The following is a 14665-nucleotide window of genomic DNA, read 5'->3' on the forward strand; positions in this document are numbered from 1 at the left end:
ATTGTAACTTCTGTGTGCTTGTAATGTATGAGTAAATAATGTATGCAAATTAGAAATGGGATAAATTCTCTATTATCTAATTTGTGGTTTTATCTTATCTATATTCAATCTACTAGAAACTTCTTATCTAAATTGAATCCATCACATCGTTTTCTTTTCTTATTCTAATTTCCTATTTAAAGTCAATTTATATCTAGCTGTGCCAGAAATTTCAATTATACAAATTTATCTTAGAATCTTGTTCCTCTCTCTAAACACCGCTCATTTCGATAAACAAATCTTTTTTTTTTTTTAAATTAAAGTGAAAATAGGATTGCTTAAAAGTCATCAATAAATTTACTAATTTCTTTCTTTCTTTCTAATTTCATTGATGAAAAGTGAATTTTGAATATTTGAAACTATATAGATATTTCTGATCTAATAATATAATTTAATAATATTAAAAATATTTATTTTGGCATAACAAAATGAGAAATTTCATATTGACGATATATATTCAACAGCAACTATAAGATCAATATTTGATTTTCTTTGAAATAAAATCAGCCAAATTGTGAACATCATAGATAAATGACATCTTAATGTATTGCAATCGAACCAGTTTTAATTAAGAGGCGCAGCTGGGCATTATAGACCCATATGGTTACCCGCTCTTTGATTAGGCTGCACGAGTGCCATCTGTGCCACAAGCATGCCATAAGCGCATGCTCATGTCGTCGCGATTCTCAAATCTAGTCAAACTATTTACTCACGATATTTGCCTGCATAAGCGATAAATCGAGGCATATTAGTGGAGAGCAGTGTCAACGCCTGTGTCTAATCTAAAGCAAACAAGCTGCTTTCCATATTAATTTAGCTCTACTTGCCATTGGATATGCTGTCTGATCGATCGCCCAGAGAGTCCACTGAGTCATGTAGCCCTAGAGGTTTTATAAACAAATCGTTGAGTGCTAATATGATATAATTAAAACACGAGACATTCACGTTGTCAACAAGTGTCTGGCCTCAGCCATATTATCACATACACATACACATACACATGTCTTTCATTAACTATTTGACATATATATTTTTCCATTGCCCCCGTTGATCTGAAGCATTCGAAACATGTTTTCCACTCACTTTTGATTGCTTTGATTAGTCGTCGCTATTTTTGGCCTTAAATATTGAAATACTTAAGTTTGTAAACTGTGCAAACGAAAATTCAATTTGTTCAGCCCAATTAGTAAATATTGTCTAAACTATGCCAAATGTTTTTCTTTTGCTTGCTAAGCTTTCAAAGAGCTTTTCCTTGGCTCTTTGGCGCGGCGACTATTTATTTGTCTAGCGAGCGGGCACCACAAATAGAAAAATCCGTATATGTAAAATTAGGAAAAGTGTTGAGAGCATAAAATGGAACAGTGGGACGATACTAAGGCATGTGTATATAAGTGTATATATACATATATAGCTATAAATTTACTGAATAATAAGAAATGTAAACTGTGCTGCAGTTAAAATTATCATGCTAATATCATTTCACTTTCATTTGAATTTAAACTCAGCCTAAAAATATGCTAGTTATTTTAATCAAATTGATTCTTGGTTTTAGCACAGCAAATTCTTACACCTATGTATCTATGTATCTATGTATCTATGTATCTATGTATCTATGTATCTATGTATCTATGTATCTATGTATCTATGTATCTATGTATCTATGTATCTATGTATCTATGTATCTATGTATCTATGTATCTATGTATCTATGTATCTATATATCTATATAACTATATATCTGTGTATCTATGTATCTATGTATCTATGTATCTATGTATCTATGTATCTATGTATCTATGTATCTATGTATCTATGTATCTATGTATCTATGTATCTATGTATCTATGTATCTATGTATCTATGTATCTATGTATCTATGTATCTATGTATCTATGTATCTATGTATCTATGTATCTATGTATCTATGTATCTATGTATCTATGTATCTATGTATCTATGTATCTATGTATCTATGTATCTATATATTTTTACATTAAATATCTACATAACCGAGTACAAAAAAATAATAGGTCGTAAATGGAGCTTCAAGTTAATTGTTATAACATTGTATACATTATACTGCGTCATGCCGCCTTCTCATCTGAAGGGGAGAATATATAGAAATAAATAATATTTTATGGTTGCACGACAAGTATTATTCTTTATGCAATGATCAAGGTGCATCAAAATTCTAAAATTTGTAGCTTTAAGAGATGCAGTTCGTTCAGAGAATGTACAATGGATGTTTCTTACACTTGGTAATGCAGAGTCGATCGTGCGCAGAATAGTTAATCCTTAGTGAATATCCGTCAGACTGAATATATGATGTCGCCCAGCGAGTGACTCATGAATTGCATCATTAATTTAGAAGTAATTCAGTCTTCTACACTCTGTAACCAGTTTCAGCTCTATATGAAGTCAGGGCAATCCCCTCGATCTATATACGAAATTCACTCGTCCCAGCTCGTGTAGCTGATGATGTTTATAGCAATCAATACCAAAATACGTCTCTGTTCAGGGCTTCGCTTATAAGTACGCAACGGGTCTCTGGACGGGCTCAGAAGTATTTCAGTTTCACAGTCGTTCGGACAAAGTCGTGGCACTCGCACAAAAATGGAAATTTCCCATATATTCGGTGGGTAATCATAAGCTATAACAAAAAAATAGAACGTAACTCATGAATTCCGGTTGCAGTTTTCTGTTTGCTGATCGCTGTTGTAGCAGCCCGTCCGCAGTTTCCGCTTTGGAATGAGGATCTGACACAGACTTTCATTCGTGGTCAGCCGGTTACATCGCCTAGGCCATCGACTACGGCTCAACCAACAACTGCATCGCCTCGCATGCTGGCCTGCATCCAAACCTGCCCAGCGACCAGTGAATACAATCCCATCTGTGGCAGTGACGGTGTTAACTACTACAACGAGGGACGACTCAACTGTGCCATTCGATGTGGTCAAAGTGAGTTGTCTTTGTCTTAAACATTCGCTTAAATTCTCTTTGACACATTTTTAACTCACTTTCAACTCTTATTCAACTCTTTTTCATAGATGTTCGCTCTGTACACTTGGGCGTCTGCAGCACTACGTAGAGCATTGCTTAGGGGATTTGTAATATCTGAACTGAAAATATCCGCTATACAATCTATAGTTCAATGCTTTACCAATGACCTTAGATTTGTATTAATAAAAACAAGCGATTAAGAGTGAGGAGAGTATACTGGATCAGTTGCTACCTTGTATCACGAAAATAAATACAAAAGTGAAGCAAGAATGTTACTCATTTAGTTAATAAGATCTTATAATAATGCATAACTAATTATTATTAATAAAGTGTAGGAAAAACTATTAAATGCAAGTTAATTTCTATTGCTATATGGTATCAAGAATATGATTTGGTATATATGTGTATATTTATATAAACTCGGAAAAATTACAATCTTTCTAGAATCTCAAGATTTTATATTTGGTTTTGATTGATATTGACACAAGTTAAGATATTAAAGAACAGCTTTACTTATAAAATACACTACATAATTTTTTTTTATATAAATATTATTTGTATAACATTTAATAATAATATATATGAATATGTTAAATATATTTTTATTTTAATTAACATATCCAGACTAAAATCCTATTGAGTAAATCAATCGAGTCATACTTATAACATAAGTTAAAACCGAATATTTATCGTAACAAAAACAGTCAATAAATTTGCCAAGTTCATATTCGCGCTGAATATACCCCTCGACACAACTTACCGGTTACAGGGTATAACACACACACAGATTAATAAGCTGAGATTTCAATGTTCACTCGCGCTATTTTAGCGACTTGACTAATGTGTAGAAAATAAATTCTGAGCAGTCGCAGCCGAAACGCTTGCCTGTTTGTTGCCATTGAGCGGAGCAACAAAGTGAGAGATCAACAAAAAATAAAAAGAGAAAATAATAATAATAAAAAAAACAAACAAAATGCTGCGACTAGGTCTATTTCACATAAGCCGTAAGTGTAAATATTCTCACAGTTTCAAATGTATTCACATCGAAGTCTTTGCAGTTGTTTTGCTGCTGGGCTACCAGACCCTCGCCATTGACTATTCCAATCCCAAGTCACAAGTGGAATATATAAATGTACACCCAGGCGATAAGCCGAATATTGTGCCGATCACACGACCTCCATTGCTGAACCAAACGCCACCGCCGCCGCCGGGCGATTCCAAGAATTTTGCTTATAATCCAAAAACACAGACCTGGACAAAGATTTCACCTCACGATCCACAGCCGGATGAAGGGACTTTGATCTGGAATCAGAGCAACGATAAATGGCTAACCAACGGGCCGGGCTCTTAAAGATGTTAACTTGAAGCAATTCTCTTGGCTGTTGTTTATCAGAATACATAAAGCATTATATTCACCAGCTCACAAGCTAATTTCGTAGGCACTTTTATATACATTATTCGCACGATATTTGTTTGTAGAATTTTAGAGCACACATTTCTAAATATCAATAAACTGATATACTATATACTCAAATTAGAAGAGTTCTGCAATCAGCTATGGATACAGAAAAGTGATTAGGTATAGGTTATTCGAGTTTTGCATTGGTTGCTTAAATTTCTTATCTTGAGACAGAAACTTTATAAAAAAAAAAAAATTATTTTAGCTGCATTATATGCTATATATTCATATCTAAATTAGATTCGTAAATTAATCTAGTGAGTGCAATTCATTGTTGCTGTTGCTTGATTCACATTCACATTTTATCTAATCTTGAGTATTTTCATTCAGAGGCGACTCATACTTTCTTAGAATTTAAAATCATAAATTAAAAAATAAGGGCTTAACATAAAATAATTTAAATGGAAGATATTTTTATTATTATTATTGATTTTTTCAAAATTGTAAAAATGAGTAATATGTATATATAAAATTTTTATACATTCAGTAAACGAAAGCCTAATGTAATATATAATGAATATTTGTTTTCTAATATATCAATTTATTATTAAATGAGAATCAAATAAGTTGTTATATCTTATTTTTCTAGTTTCTTTGATAGGCACACATTTGCGAGAACTAGAAAAACGGGTTTCTAAGCGTAGCTAAAAAATATGGTCTAAACAAAAACAAAATTCATTCACAAAATCATAAAAGAAATTAAAAAAAAAATGTTATTCATATATAAACAAGAATTTGTACCGTGGGGCTTGTTATATTTTTACTTCGTGAGCCTCATGAAATCAATTAAGATTTATATCATAACTGCTCATTCTTACATTTGAGCTTGTGCTGGTAATTAAACACAATTTGTTCATATAATAAACAAACAAATTTGATTCATTTGACTGCAACTACTCTCTCCGAGTATATAAATTTGAAAGGTTTAAAATTTTCTTGCACTTTGCAACTGAAAAAACTGGGTATAACGAGGCTTGGCCTATCCCAAGGCTACAGCTATGGAAGTGGAGGCCTATCGACCTCCAATAGAAAAAAGTTATAATGCAATGCGATAGTCTTATCATTCATGTTTAATCAGTTAATTCAGTCGCATATATAAGCTCAAGTGGACATTTGCTACGGTTTCAGTCACATAAGTTAGTTCGAGGAAAATCGTCGAATATAAGACAAGTGTAGCAATTTATCATATATGGATCAATATTGAATATCTGCTTATCTGAAATATAGACTCTGAACTTTTATCACTCTTTTGTACGAAAAACTCATTGATAATTTCATTCCTGCTTAATAAATTACAAGTGATATTTGAATTTAACATGTGTGCGGATGTGAAATTGCAAGATATCGATTTTATGGAGGTAATGAAATAATATTTTAAAATAAACGAATAAATTGTGAGAGTTTGCTACTTTAAAGGAAATCGTGAAAGATTATGGCGCCGTAGTGAGAAAGGCAAAGTGGCATAAGAAAGAAATTGCCGTAAAAATATATCCCGATATTCTGATTGATTATAAATGGTTCAAGAGCAGATATGAGCAGCTATTGAATGTCGATCATGAGAATCTTCTCAAATTTTATGGCACAGTCGAGAAACCGGGCAAAGCAATGGTCCTAATGGAATTTGCGGAAGGTACATCGCTCTATACTCACATTCACTGGGCCGGAGTACCGAATTACGTACCAAGAGATGCAATCAATTGGATGCTGCAGTTTGCCAGGGTACCTATAGAAATGTAATAAATATATTAAACCTATATTCATATGCCCATTTCACAGGGTGTTGGATTTCTACATGCTTTGAAGCCAAAACCCATATACCACGGTAATTTAAAGCCGCAGAATTTGTTTTTGACGAATAACCTTCGCTGCCTGAAGATCGGAGAATTGGCCAGCGGAGCTGAAGAGAGTTGCAATGATTATGCACCGCCAGAGACTCGGAGAAAGAAACAAGCCTATCTGAATGAAACTCATCTCATACGTATGCAAACATACTTTCTAAATTCCATAGAGCACTACTACACCGAGCAGTATGATGTATATAGCTTCGGCGTGGTGCTCTGGGAAGTGTTGTTCTATATGTCAACTCTGGACACTGATATGCCCGGTTTCAGCGAGTTAAACTCTTTGATTGCCCGATGTCGAGATGATAACAAGAACAAGCGACCCACTATGGAGGACGTGATCTTGAACCTCAACATAATTGCAAGGTATTTCATTTCAAAGTTAATAAGATAAAGTTAAGATAAAGGAAGAGTATATTGGTTTTCAGAGCTTAAATATGATATACATACTTATATATAAATAAATTTATAAAATGATCTGTTATTGTGAATTGTTAAATATTTACCCGCTTTCTTCTGTTTGCTATATTTATTTTCTGAAAACCAATATAGCCCGAATTCACATTCGTAATGGGTATGAAAAGCATTAAAGATAACAATATGTATGGCTATATATAGAGCAAACAAAGAGAGCAGCAAATATTGAATAAAGTTAAAGAGTTTGTGCTATGGGAGGTAAATTGGATATGAATTGTAATATTTTTAGAGTTTTCAAAGAGTTATTACAACTTTCTTATTTTCAGACTGCATTATGATATGGATTTTGATTTGGAAACGACAACCGCAAATGTCTCTGAGATGCAATTGGGTGAGGTAAGCCACTGTCAGACAGTCAATTTCTCTGAGAATTTAATCAAATTATATGTATTGTGTAGGTAATGGGACAAGGCTCCTTCGGTGTTGTCGTGCGAGCCAATTTATTTGATATTGAATTGGCGGTGAAAAAAATTCAGAAGGGCGCCGAGAATGGCAAATGGATTGAGAGAGAAGTGCGGCAGCTATTCCGAGCTAACCATGAGAATATTATTAAATTCTTCGGCTCTACAGAAGATGTTGATGGCAATACATTGATTCTCATGGAATATGCCGACTGTGGCTCACTTAATAACTATTTGCATTGTAATGGCGATAAGAAGCATAAGTATACGCACAAAACTGTGCTCGATTGGATGCAACAGCTGGCCAAGGTGGGTGCATTGTATATTGATTATATAAATAGTTTATTTATATATATTTCTTTTGTTTTTTTGTAGGGCGTTGCATACCTGCACGACATGACACCAAAGCCTGTCATTCATCGCGATCTGAAGCCGCACAATTTGTTGCTCGTTAATGCATTTCGCACCTTGAAGATAGCCGACTTCGGGACGGTTCGGGATCAGGCCACTTTGATGACGAATTGCATAGGAACTCCCGCATATATGGCGCCCGAGGTTTGTTGCATCTAAAATTACTGTAAATATATTCATTCAAATTTGAACATTCATATCAAGGTTGCGCTGGGCCAATGGTATACAGACAAGAGTGATGTTTATAGCTTTGGCATTGTGCTTTGGGAGGTGTTGTCACGCAAGAAGCCCTTCTATCACCTGGAACAAATGAATTCACTGGCCATCATCCATTTGGCCGTTAGTGGTAAGTACTTGTCAAACATTGAAATTGAAATATGTTTGATCATATTTATTACATGCAGGTGAGCGTCCTCCACTGCAGGATATTCGTAATATAAAATATTGCGAGCACTATAAGTCTTTGATTGAAAGTTGCTGGATTCACGACCAAACTCAACGATTGTCTATGAAAGACATAATTGGTTTACTCAATTAGTAAGAAATACTTGTATAATATTTCATTTGCATTAAAATATTATAAAGTTGTGTTTAATATTCTTCTGTCAATAAAAAAGTAGCAATCAAAATTGACTGAACTCAGTCTCCTCTATTGCAGAGTGTAATCCTCAAGTTGGATATAAATATTCCTGTATTAAATTATTAAACTATTTCATTTGTATACTTTCAACTCAATGAAAATGGGAAATCAAGGAATAATGGGTTTATTTCAAATGCTGTTCTCGCAGCACAGCCCAAGGATCATAAGAACCAGATCAGGAACCTCAAGAACCACTGACCCAACTTTCATATATAAATCTCTTGAAAAAATATGCATTTATTTTTGTTTTTAATTTACATATATAAATATATAATATTTAATGATATATCATACACGTAATTGTCTCAACGATGATGATGGCGCAATGTCTCAGTTGTTGTTGTTGAAGAGGACGCCGATTGTTGCTGCTGCTGCCTCATGCGGCACAGCTCGTTGGCGCTGTAGTTGAGCTTGCGCAGTGCATTCTCTGAGAACTTTTCAAACTTGGCTGTGAGTTGGGCTAACTGCTCTTTGATCAACTGCAGCTCTATGCGCCACTCGTCGGCCTGTTGGCACTTCAGTTCGTGCTCCTTGCGCAGCTGCTGCGGCACATTTGTGGCAGAGCGCGGACGCAAGAGTTCGTTCATTTGAAAGTATTGTGTTTGCATGGGCACTTGGGGGGACTCCAGTTGTTGGGCGCGCTGCGGGGGGGCCTTCGACTCGCCACAGTTGACGTTCTGCTGTCGCTGGCGCAGACTGTGACTGAACATGTGATAGTTCTTCTCGAACTGTCGCCTGCGCATGCTCATGTTGCGATCACGCCGCTCCGCAACCAGCTTATAGACGTTCAGCTTGATGTCCTCGGGCAGCTGGGAGCGATCGCGCGGATCGTTGGGACGCACCGTGAACTGGAGCCGGTCGCGCGAAGTGCGCAGCAGAGCTTTGCGCCTGCAGTACTCCACGAGGGGTGCATTGCGCAGCAGCCTGGAGAAGAACAGGCTCTCCAGACGGGATATCAGCTCCGCCTGACGCACCAGCCGATCCAGCGTGGCGGACACTTGCAGACCCTGTATGTCGCTAACGGCCAGGCCCAGCATCAGATTGGTCAATATCACTGTTACCAGCAGCACAAAGGCCAAGAAGATGATGTGTGAAGTAACGGGAAACTTCACCGCATAATCGCCATAGAATATATCCTCAAACTCCAGCTCCCCGGACATCATGGTGAACGACTTAAGGAACGACCATGTTATATTCTCGAATGCCGGATAATCGTTGAAGAGCACCGCGAAACTCAAGCCAAACGCAATCAGCAAACAGATGTAGGCCATCAGGAATTTGCCAAAGTTAACAGCCACTGAGAGACAAAATATAAAATATATTTCTTTATTTTGGAATTTCAATTTGAGTTGTATTTCAATTGTTATTGAAGAGCGAAACGACGTACCCTTGGTAAACATTTGCACATAGACGCCAAATATGGGAAATCTTCCGACCAGCATCATCAGCTCCAACCAGACTAACAGAATGACCACAGCTGCCACATGGTGCTGCCACATGGGCACCGTCAATAGATCGCCAGTCCATAAAATTTCTGGTGTCTGCAAATAGAGAATTTTATTTTGATATATAATATAAAATTAATGTTGAATGTGATTTCAGTGCGGAATAAAATACTATAGAAAAGTAATCAAATTGTCATTAATATAATAAAGATCATTATATCGAAGAAACCCTCATGAATATTAAAAAGAAAAAAATTTTTTATTCTAAGTTGATTTAAAAAAATTAAAATATTTGAAAAAATATATATACATATTTATAAATTATAAATTTAAATTTATGATTTTATGCGCCTGCAAATATTTTTAAAATGAACACAAATAATATTTATAAAAAAATTAAAATCACAGTTTTGATATGACTCTTAAATATCTCTTGAATTGATCATAAAATACTTCGAATATTTCCCTGACTGCATGCGAGCAGATGGCAAATATCAATCATCAAGTTTCAATTAAAAATATCTAAGCTTGATGATGTTTTCTTCATTGATTTCGTGAACAACTTGACAGCAAACAGAATGTAATTTAAATTTCAGTAGAACATACCACGCATAGGAGTACACCAAAGACAATGGTCCATTGTAGCCAGTTCTCCCAGTATTTGGCATAGCCGTGCAGGCCGTGGGCCATCTGAAAGACCTCTTTGCCGAGCAGCATGACATTCAGGACGATCACAAAGTAGCCAACCGTGGACACATAGCCGGGTGCCTGGCAGGTTTCGCCCTCCTTGCAGCTGCGCACATAGACGCCGATCACGTAGAGCGTGAAGAGCAGCACAAAGCAGGTGTGATAGGCGAGGCTCATCAGAAAGAATTTGCGAATGCGACGCCACTTGAGGAACAGAAACGTTTCGCAGAGCGGATGCATTAGAATGCGCTTCTGGCCCACTTCGATGAGGCTGAGCATCAGCTCCGCCTCGCCCTTCTCTGTCGATGAGCTGGGCACCAGCAGTTGAAAGTCCAACTTGATCTGGCAGTCTACGTCGCCAATCTCATGATCGTTCACCTTGATCGAGTTGTCCAGCTTGTGCATCAGCTTTGGTATAATCTCCGGACAGCGACGCACAATGAACGTCAGCGCCGAGGTGTGTCCGCCCGTGCGTGCAGTTAGATCTGCGCCATGCTCTGCAATTAGACATATGACACAAGTTAGTAGAGCTGCAAGCCGTCTCCCACAGCCCGCATCACTCGCCTATGAAGATGTAGACGCAGCTGCTGAACTCGTTCAGTGCGGCCAGATGCAGCGGCGTGTAGCCATAGTCGTCCGCTTTGTTGACATCGGCGCCGGCCTTCAGCAGCGCATTGCAGCAGTCCAGGCACCGTGACTGCTTCACGATGGCCGCATGCAGTGCGGTCCGTCCGTCCCGATAAACGGCATTCACATTGGCGCCATATTTCAGCAGAATCTCAACGCTGCTGATCGACTGGGAGAGACAGGCCAGATGCAGTGGCGTCTGCTGGCTGGCATTGCGACAGTTGACATCGGCTCCATGTTCCAGAAGCAGACGCACACATTCCGCATAGTCGTTCTCGGCCGCTTGTAAAAAATATTGTAGTCTTCAAATTGAATGCGTAATGGAGGCGAAGCTCACCCAAATGTAATGCCGTCACTTTGCCTTCCCCGAATTGGGAACGCACATCGGCATTGTGATTCAGCAGCAGCTGCACGCACTTGGTAAATCCGGAGGCGCAGGCCGTATGCAGCGGCGTCTCTGTGTACACCTGCGGCGTATTCGGATCAGCGCCATACTTCAATAGAATCTCCACACAATCGACGGCATCCCCGTCAATAGCATAATGCAAAGCCGATCGTCTGTTGATGCCAATATTGATGTTCGCCTTACGCCGGAGCAACAGCAGCAGGCACTCAACGCTCTTCGAACTGAAGGAGACGCAATTTGGTTAATTTATACATAAAAGAGATACTACAATGCTGGTCAACTGAATCGGTTTTCAGGTAAATAAATGTAAGTCTATCATCACCTGGCAGCGCAGTGCAGCGGTGTCACCTCCTTCTTGTTCTCCCAGCGATTCGGATCGGCGCCTCGATCGAGCAATACTTTGGCTATGGGCGCATTGGCGCGACAGCAGGCAAAGTGCAGCGGAGTGCGGCCTCGACTATCGGAGGTATTTGGATCGGCATCGTAGTGAGTGAGCAGGTAAATAATGTTCTCGACGGAGCCGTAGAGAGCACAGCAGATGAGCGCCAGGTTGCAGTCGTTCGGTTCGATCATTAGCTCTGCAAAGCAATAACAGTTAATTCAATTATTGCCCAGCGATCTTCACTGGCTGCGCACCTAGAAAACAGCCCGATTTGACCAGGTCCAAGATCTGGCGACCATTGGGTACCGCGCAGAGCGTCTCCTCGACCTCTTGGGCCTGCCACAGCACCTGGCTCTGCTGCTGACGTGTGAAAATCTCGTGCGCCTCGTTGCTGAAGACGGCGTCGCTGTTGGCCTCGCTCGAAATGCTGCGCTTATCAAAGAGCATCTGCATCTCGGCCGCGTCACTCTCCGATTGCCATTTCAGATCGTTTTCCTGCCAAAACAAATAAACCAAACGTTGCATACCGAGAGAGACTGGCCGAGAATGGTTGGGTGGGTGGACTGGTTGGGGACGGGGGCGGGGGGCACTTACGATGATGGAGAAGCGTACATTCTCCATTCTGTTGATGTGTTTACACTTTGCTGGCCTACAAAATAAACTAATTGGTTGACCATAAGCAATCTGGCCACAGCATTAACATCAACCGTTCGACAATTCATTCATGCAATTTTCCAATTAATCTTTTGATCTGCTTGCCGACAGCAGACCAGAGGCAGCTTCTTTTGGCCGGCCAAGTGGCGTGCCTCGTCTTTCTCTCTCTCTCTCCCTCTTTCTCGCTGTCTCTCTGTTTATGTGGTTTGTTTATTTGGAAATCTCCAAAATATTGAATTGTTTTTCAAACCGACACACACACAGTCTGCAGTACGTGCAAATTATAACGCCTCCGCCTCTGCGCCGATCTCTCGATCTTGATCCCGTTGCTTTCCACTTGCCGCTGAGTTTTTCCAGCCTGTCTACCGTTATTCGCGTTCCGTGCTCGACGAGGTGCTAATGTGTACTGACTGTGAGATCGAAATGCTTAAGCGAAAATTGCCCCAGAATATATATTTACACATGTATATATATTTTTGGTATTGCATACCCTGTAATTGAACCCAGAAATGGGTATAATGAAGTTGAACATGTTTGCGACTTAACTTTTTTTTTGTTTTTTGTATATATATATAAGCTTCTGATAAAATTAGATATATATTTTTTTACCTTTTACCTTAGCCAGCGATCGCTGAGATCGTAGACTGTATATCTAGGTATACTTGAGTAAAGTTCAGTGAATTTAGTGAGAGACTTTAATAGTTAGCTTAATATTTAAGCTATTAAGGATCATGGATGTCTATAGAACATTCTTTTGACAAGTTTACTACTTGTCTGAATGAAGATAAATGCTTTATACTGTTTTTTTCGTTCTCATTTATGTCATACTATATATTAAACCTTTCCTTTCTCTGCCTTTATTTCTTTTGGTGCACTGTCTATGTCGATGGGCAACTATGTATTTTATATCGATGCAGTATAAATATTTGCCAATAAGCGTAATCTTATCTTCATTTTCAAGTATCATCTATTACTCATAATATGCTCCATTAAAGAATTAGGCATCCCCTAGCTATTGTTTTCCCAAAAGCAACTCTTAGTTCATAACGAGATCGTTTGAGCTTTTTCACTCTCTTTACAGAGATAAAATGCAATTGCTCTTTATTTGCATGAAAAAGCTTATAAAAGCTTTAAAGAAGCGAATGCTAAACCCATCTTCTGTGCGTGAGAGAAAGAGAGAGAGAGATAAAACAATTGCTTAATGGAAAAATGGAATGTAATTGCACAGAAATATTTTATATAAAATAGTACTTTCTTTAAACTGTTTCTAAACTTAAACTGCTTAATGCGAAGAATAGAATAAGTGTGAATAAAAATATTTGATAAATAATATTATTTTATTTAATTGAAAACTATGAATCATCAATAACTAAAGTCCATAAAAATCATTCTTGACTAAAAACAAATTCATATTTATTAAATTTAATTTCTCTCAACTCCGTTGTTGAATATGTAATATATAGCAAACACGCCCCAAGCTGAAGCCTTAATTAGCAAACGTTATGTTTAAAGTGACTGACGGCAACCTTGACTTTGATCTGAGTCTATCATTCATTCTTAAGGGCCTTGCGGAAACTACAACGGAAATGGTGTGCATGATTAATAAATTAACGGACTACTATTTCTCTATGAAATGCGAACAGGTCGCATAAGTTTGTGTAGTCCAAAGTTTGCTCTCAATTTTGCAAATTAGTTGCTTAAGCCATAAAATAGATGAAAAGTTGTTCATATACATATAGGGGGAGCACGGAAAATGGGGACATTAGGGTAAGGGGGAGAGTGTGCACACCTTTTGGCTATTGCCGATGCGTAAACAACATGAATGCAAAGTGACAGCAGCTATGACGACGATAGCATTTAACCTGCGAGGGATAAAGGTAAGAACGCACAGGCGACTGACGCAGGCTTGGACTGTCAACAGTTTCGATGGGGTTGCGTGGGGTTGGGCGCGAGCCGGCGACCCCAACTGCCTGGGGCAGTCAACCGTAATGAATGCACACACGCAGCGCCTGCCAAAATTAATGCTCACCCAGACCCGAAGCCAGTGGCATTCCCCAACTTGTTGCCAATTGAGACTCAGCTGCACAGGCGCTTGTCTAAAGCAATTAGTGAGCGAAATCTGACGCCCACAGCTGATTAAAAACACTTCACGTAACAGTTACTAGTATCACATACCCTTCAAACTGAATAGTAAAT

At 38.3% G+C, this 14665-nt stretch overlaps 4 protein-coding genes across 5 annotated transcripts; 3 read left to right on the forward strand and 1 right to left on the reverse strand.

The window, feature by feature from the left end:
* The first annotated feature begins 2570 nt into the window (after positions 1–2570).
* LOC6577240 lies at positions 2571–3491 on the forward strand. The gene is made up of 3 exons (XM_002003171.4): positions 2571–2674; positions 2734–2997; positions 3087–3491. The coding sequence occupies exons 1-3, from the start codon at positions 2653–2655 to the stop codon at positions 3125–3127; spliced, it is 327 nt and encodes a 108-aa protein (XP_002003207.1). The 5' UTR covers positions 2571–2652; the 3' UTR covers positions 3128–3491.
* Positions 3492–3649: 158 nt separating this feature from the next.
* Positions 3650–4573, forward strand: LOC6577241. Of its 2 annotated transcripts, none has more exons than XM_015165573.3 (2): positions 3650–4043; positions 4089–4573. In XM_015165573.3, exons 1-2 carry the CDS (start codon positions 4013–4015, stop codon positions 4388–4390), a joined length of 333 nt encoding a protein of 110 aa, XP_015021059.1. In that variant the 5' UTR covers positions 3650–4012; the 3' UTR covers positions 4391–4573. The 2 variants fall into 2 exon arrangements, with proteins under 2 accessions (XP_015021059.1, XP_002003208.1); XM_002003172.4 differs by having other exon boundaries at positions 3882–4043; positions 4098–4573.
* A 1030-nt stretch (positions 4574–5603) lies between these two features.
* Positions 5604–8261, forward strand: LOC6577242 (mitogen-activated protein kinase kinase kinase 7). The gene is made up of 8 exons (XM_002003173.4): positions 5604–5856; positions 5915–6217; positions 6275–6705; positions 7083–7152; positions 7215–7526; positions 7593–7772; positions 7833–7974; positions 8033–8261. Exons 1-8 carry the CDS (start codon positions 5815–5817, stop codon positions 8164–8166), a joined length of 1614 nt encoding a protein of 537 aa, XP_002003209.2. The 5' UTR covers positions 5604–5814; the 3' UTR covers positions 8167–8261.
* Positions 8262–8487: 226 nt separating this feature from the next.
* Positions 8488–12857, reverse strand: LOC6577243 (transient receptor potential channel pyrexia). The gene is made up of 8 exons (XM_002003174.4): positions 12410–12857; positions 12070–12310; positions 11756–12011; positions 11365–11654; positions 10965–11309; positions 10320–10897; positions 9656–9809; positions 8488–9565 (listed from the first exon to the last, which is right to left on the reverse strand). The coding sequence occupies exons 1-8, from the start codon at positions 12434–12436 to the stop codon at positions 8574–8576; spliced, it is 2883 nt and encodes a 960-aa protein (XP_002003210.1). The 5' UTR covers positions 12437–12857; the 3' UTR covers positions 8488–8573.
* Positions 12858–14665: the final 1808 nt, after the last annotated feature.

Source organism: Drosophila mojavensis, unplaced genomic scaffold (assembly GCF_018153725.1).
Source record: "Drosophila mojavensis isolate 15081-1352.22 unplaced genomic scaffold, ASM1815372v1 contig_36, whole genome shotgun sequence".
In the NCBI taxonomy this organism is placed as follows: Eukaryota; Metazoa; Arthropoda; class Insecta; order Diptera; family Drosophilidae; genus Drosophila; species Drosophila mojavensis.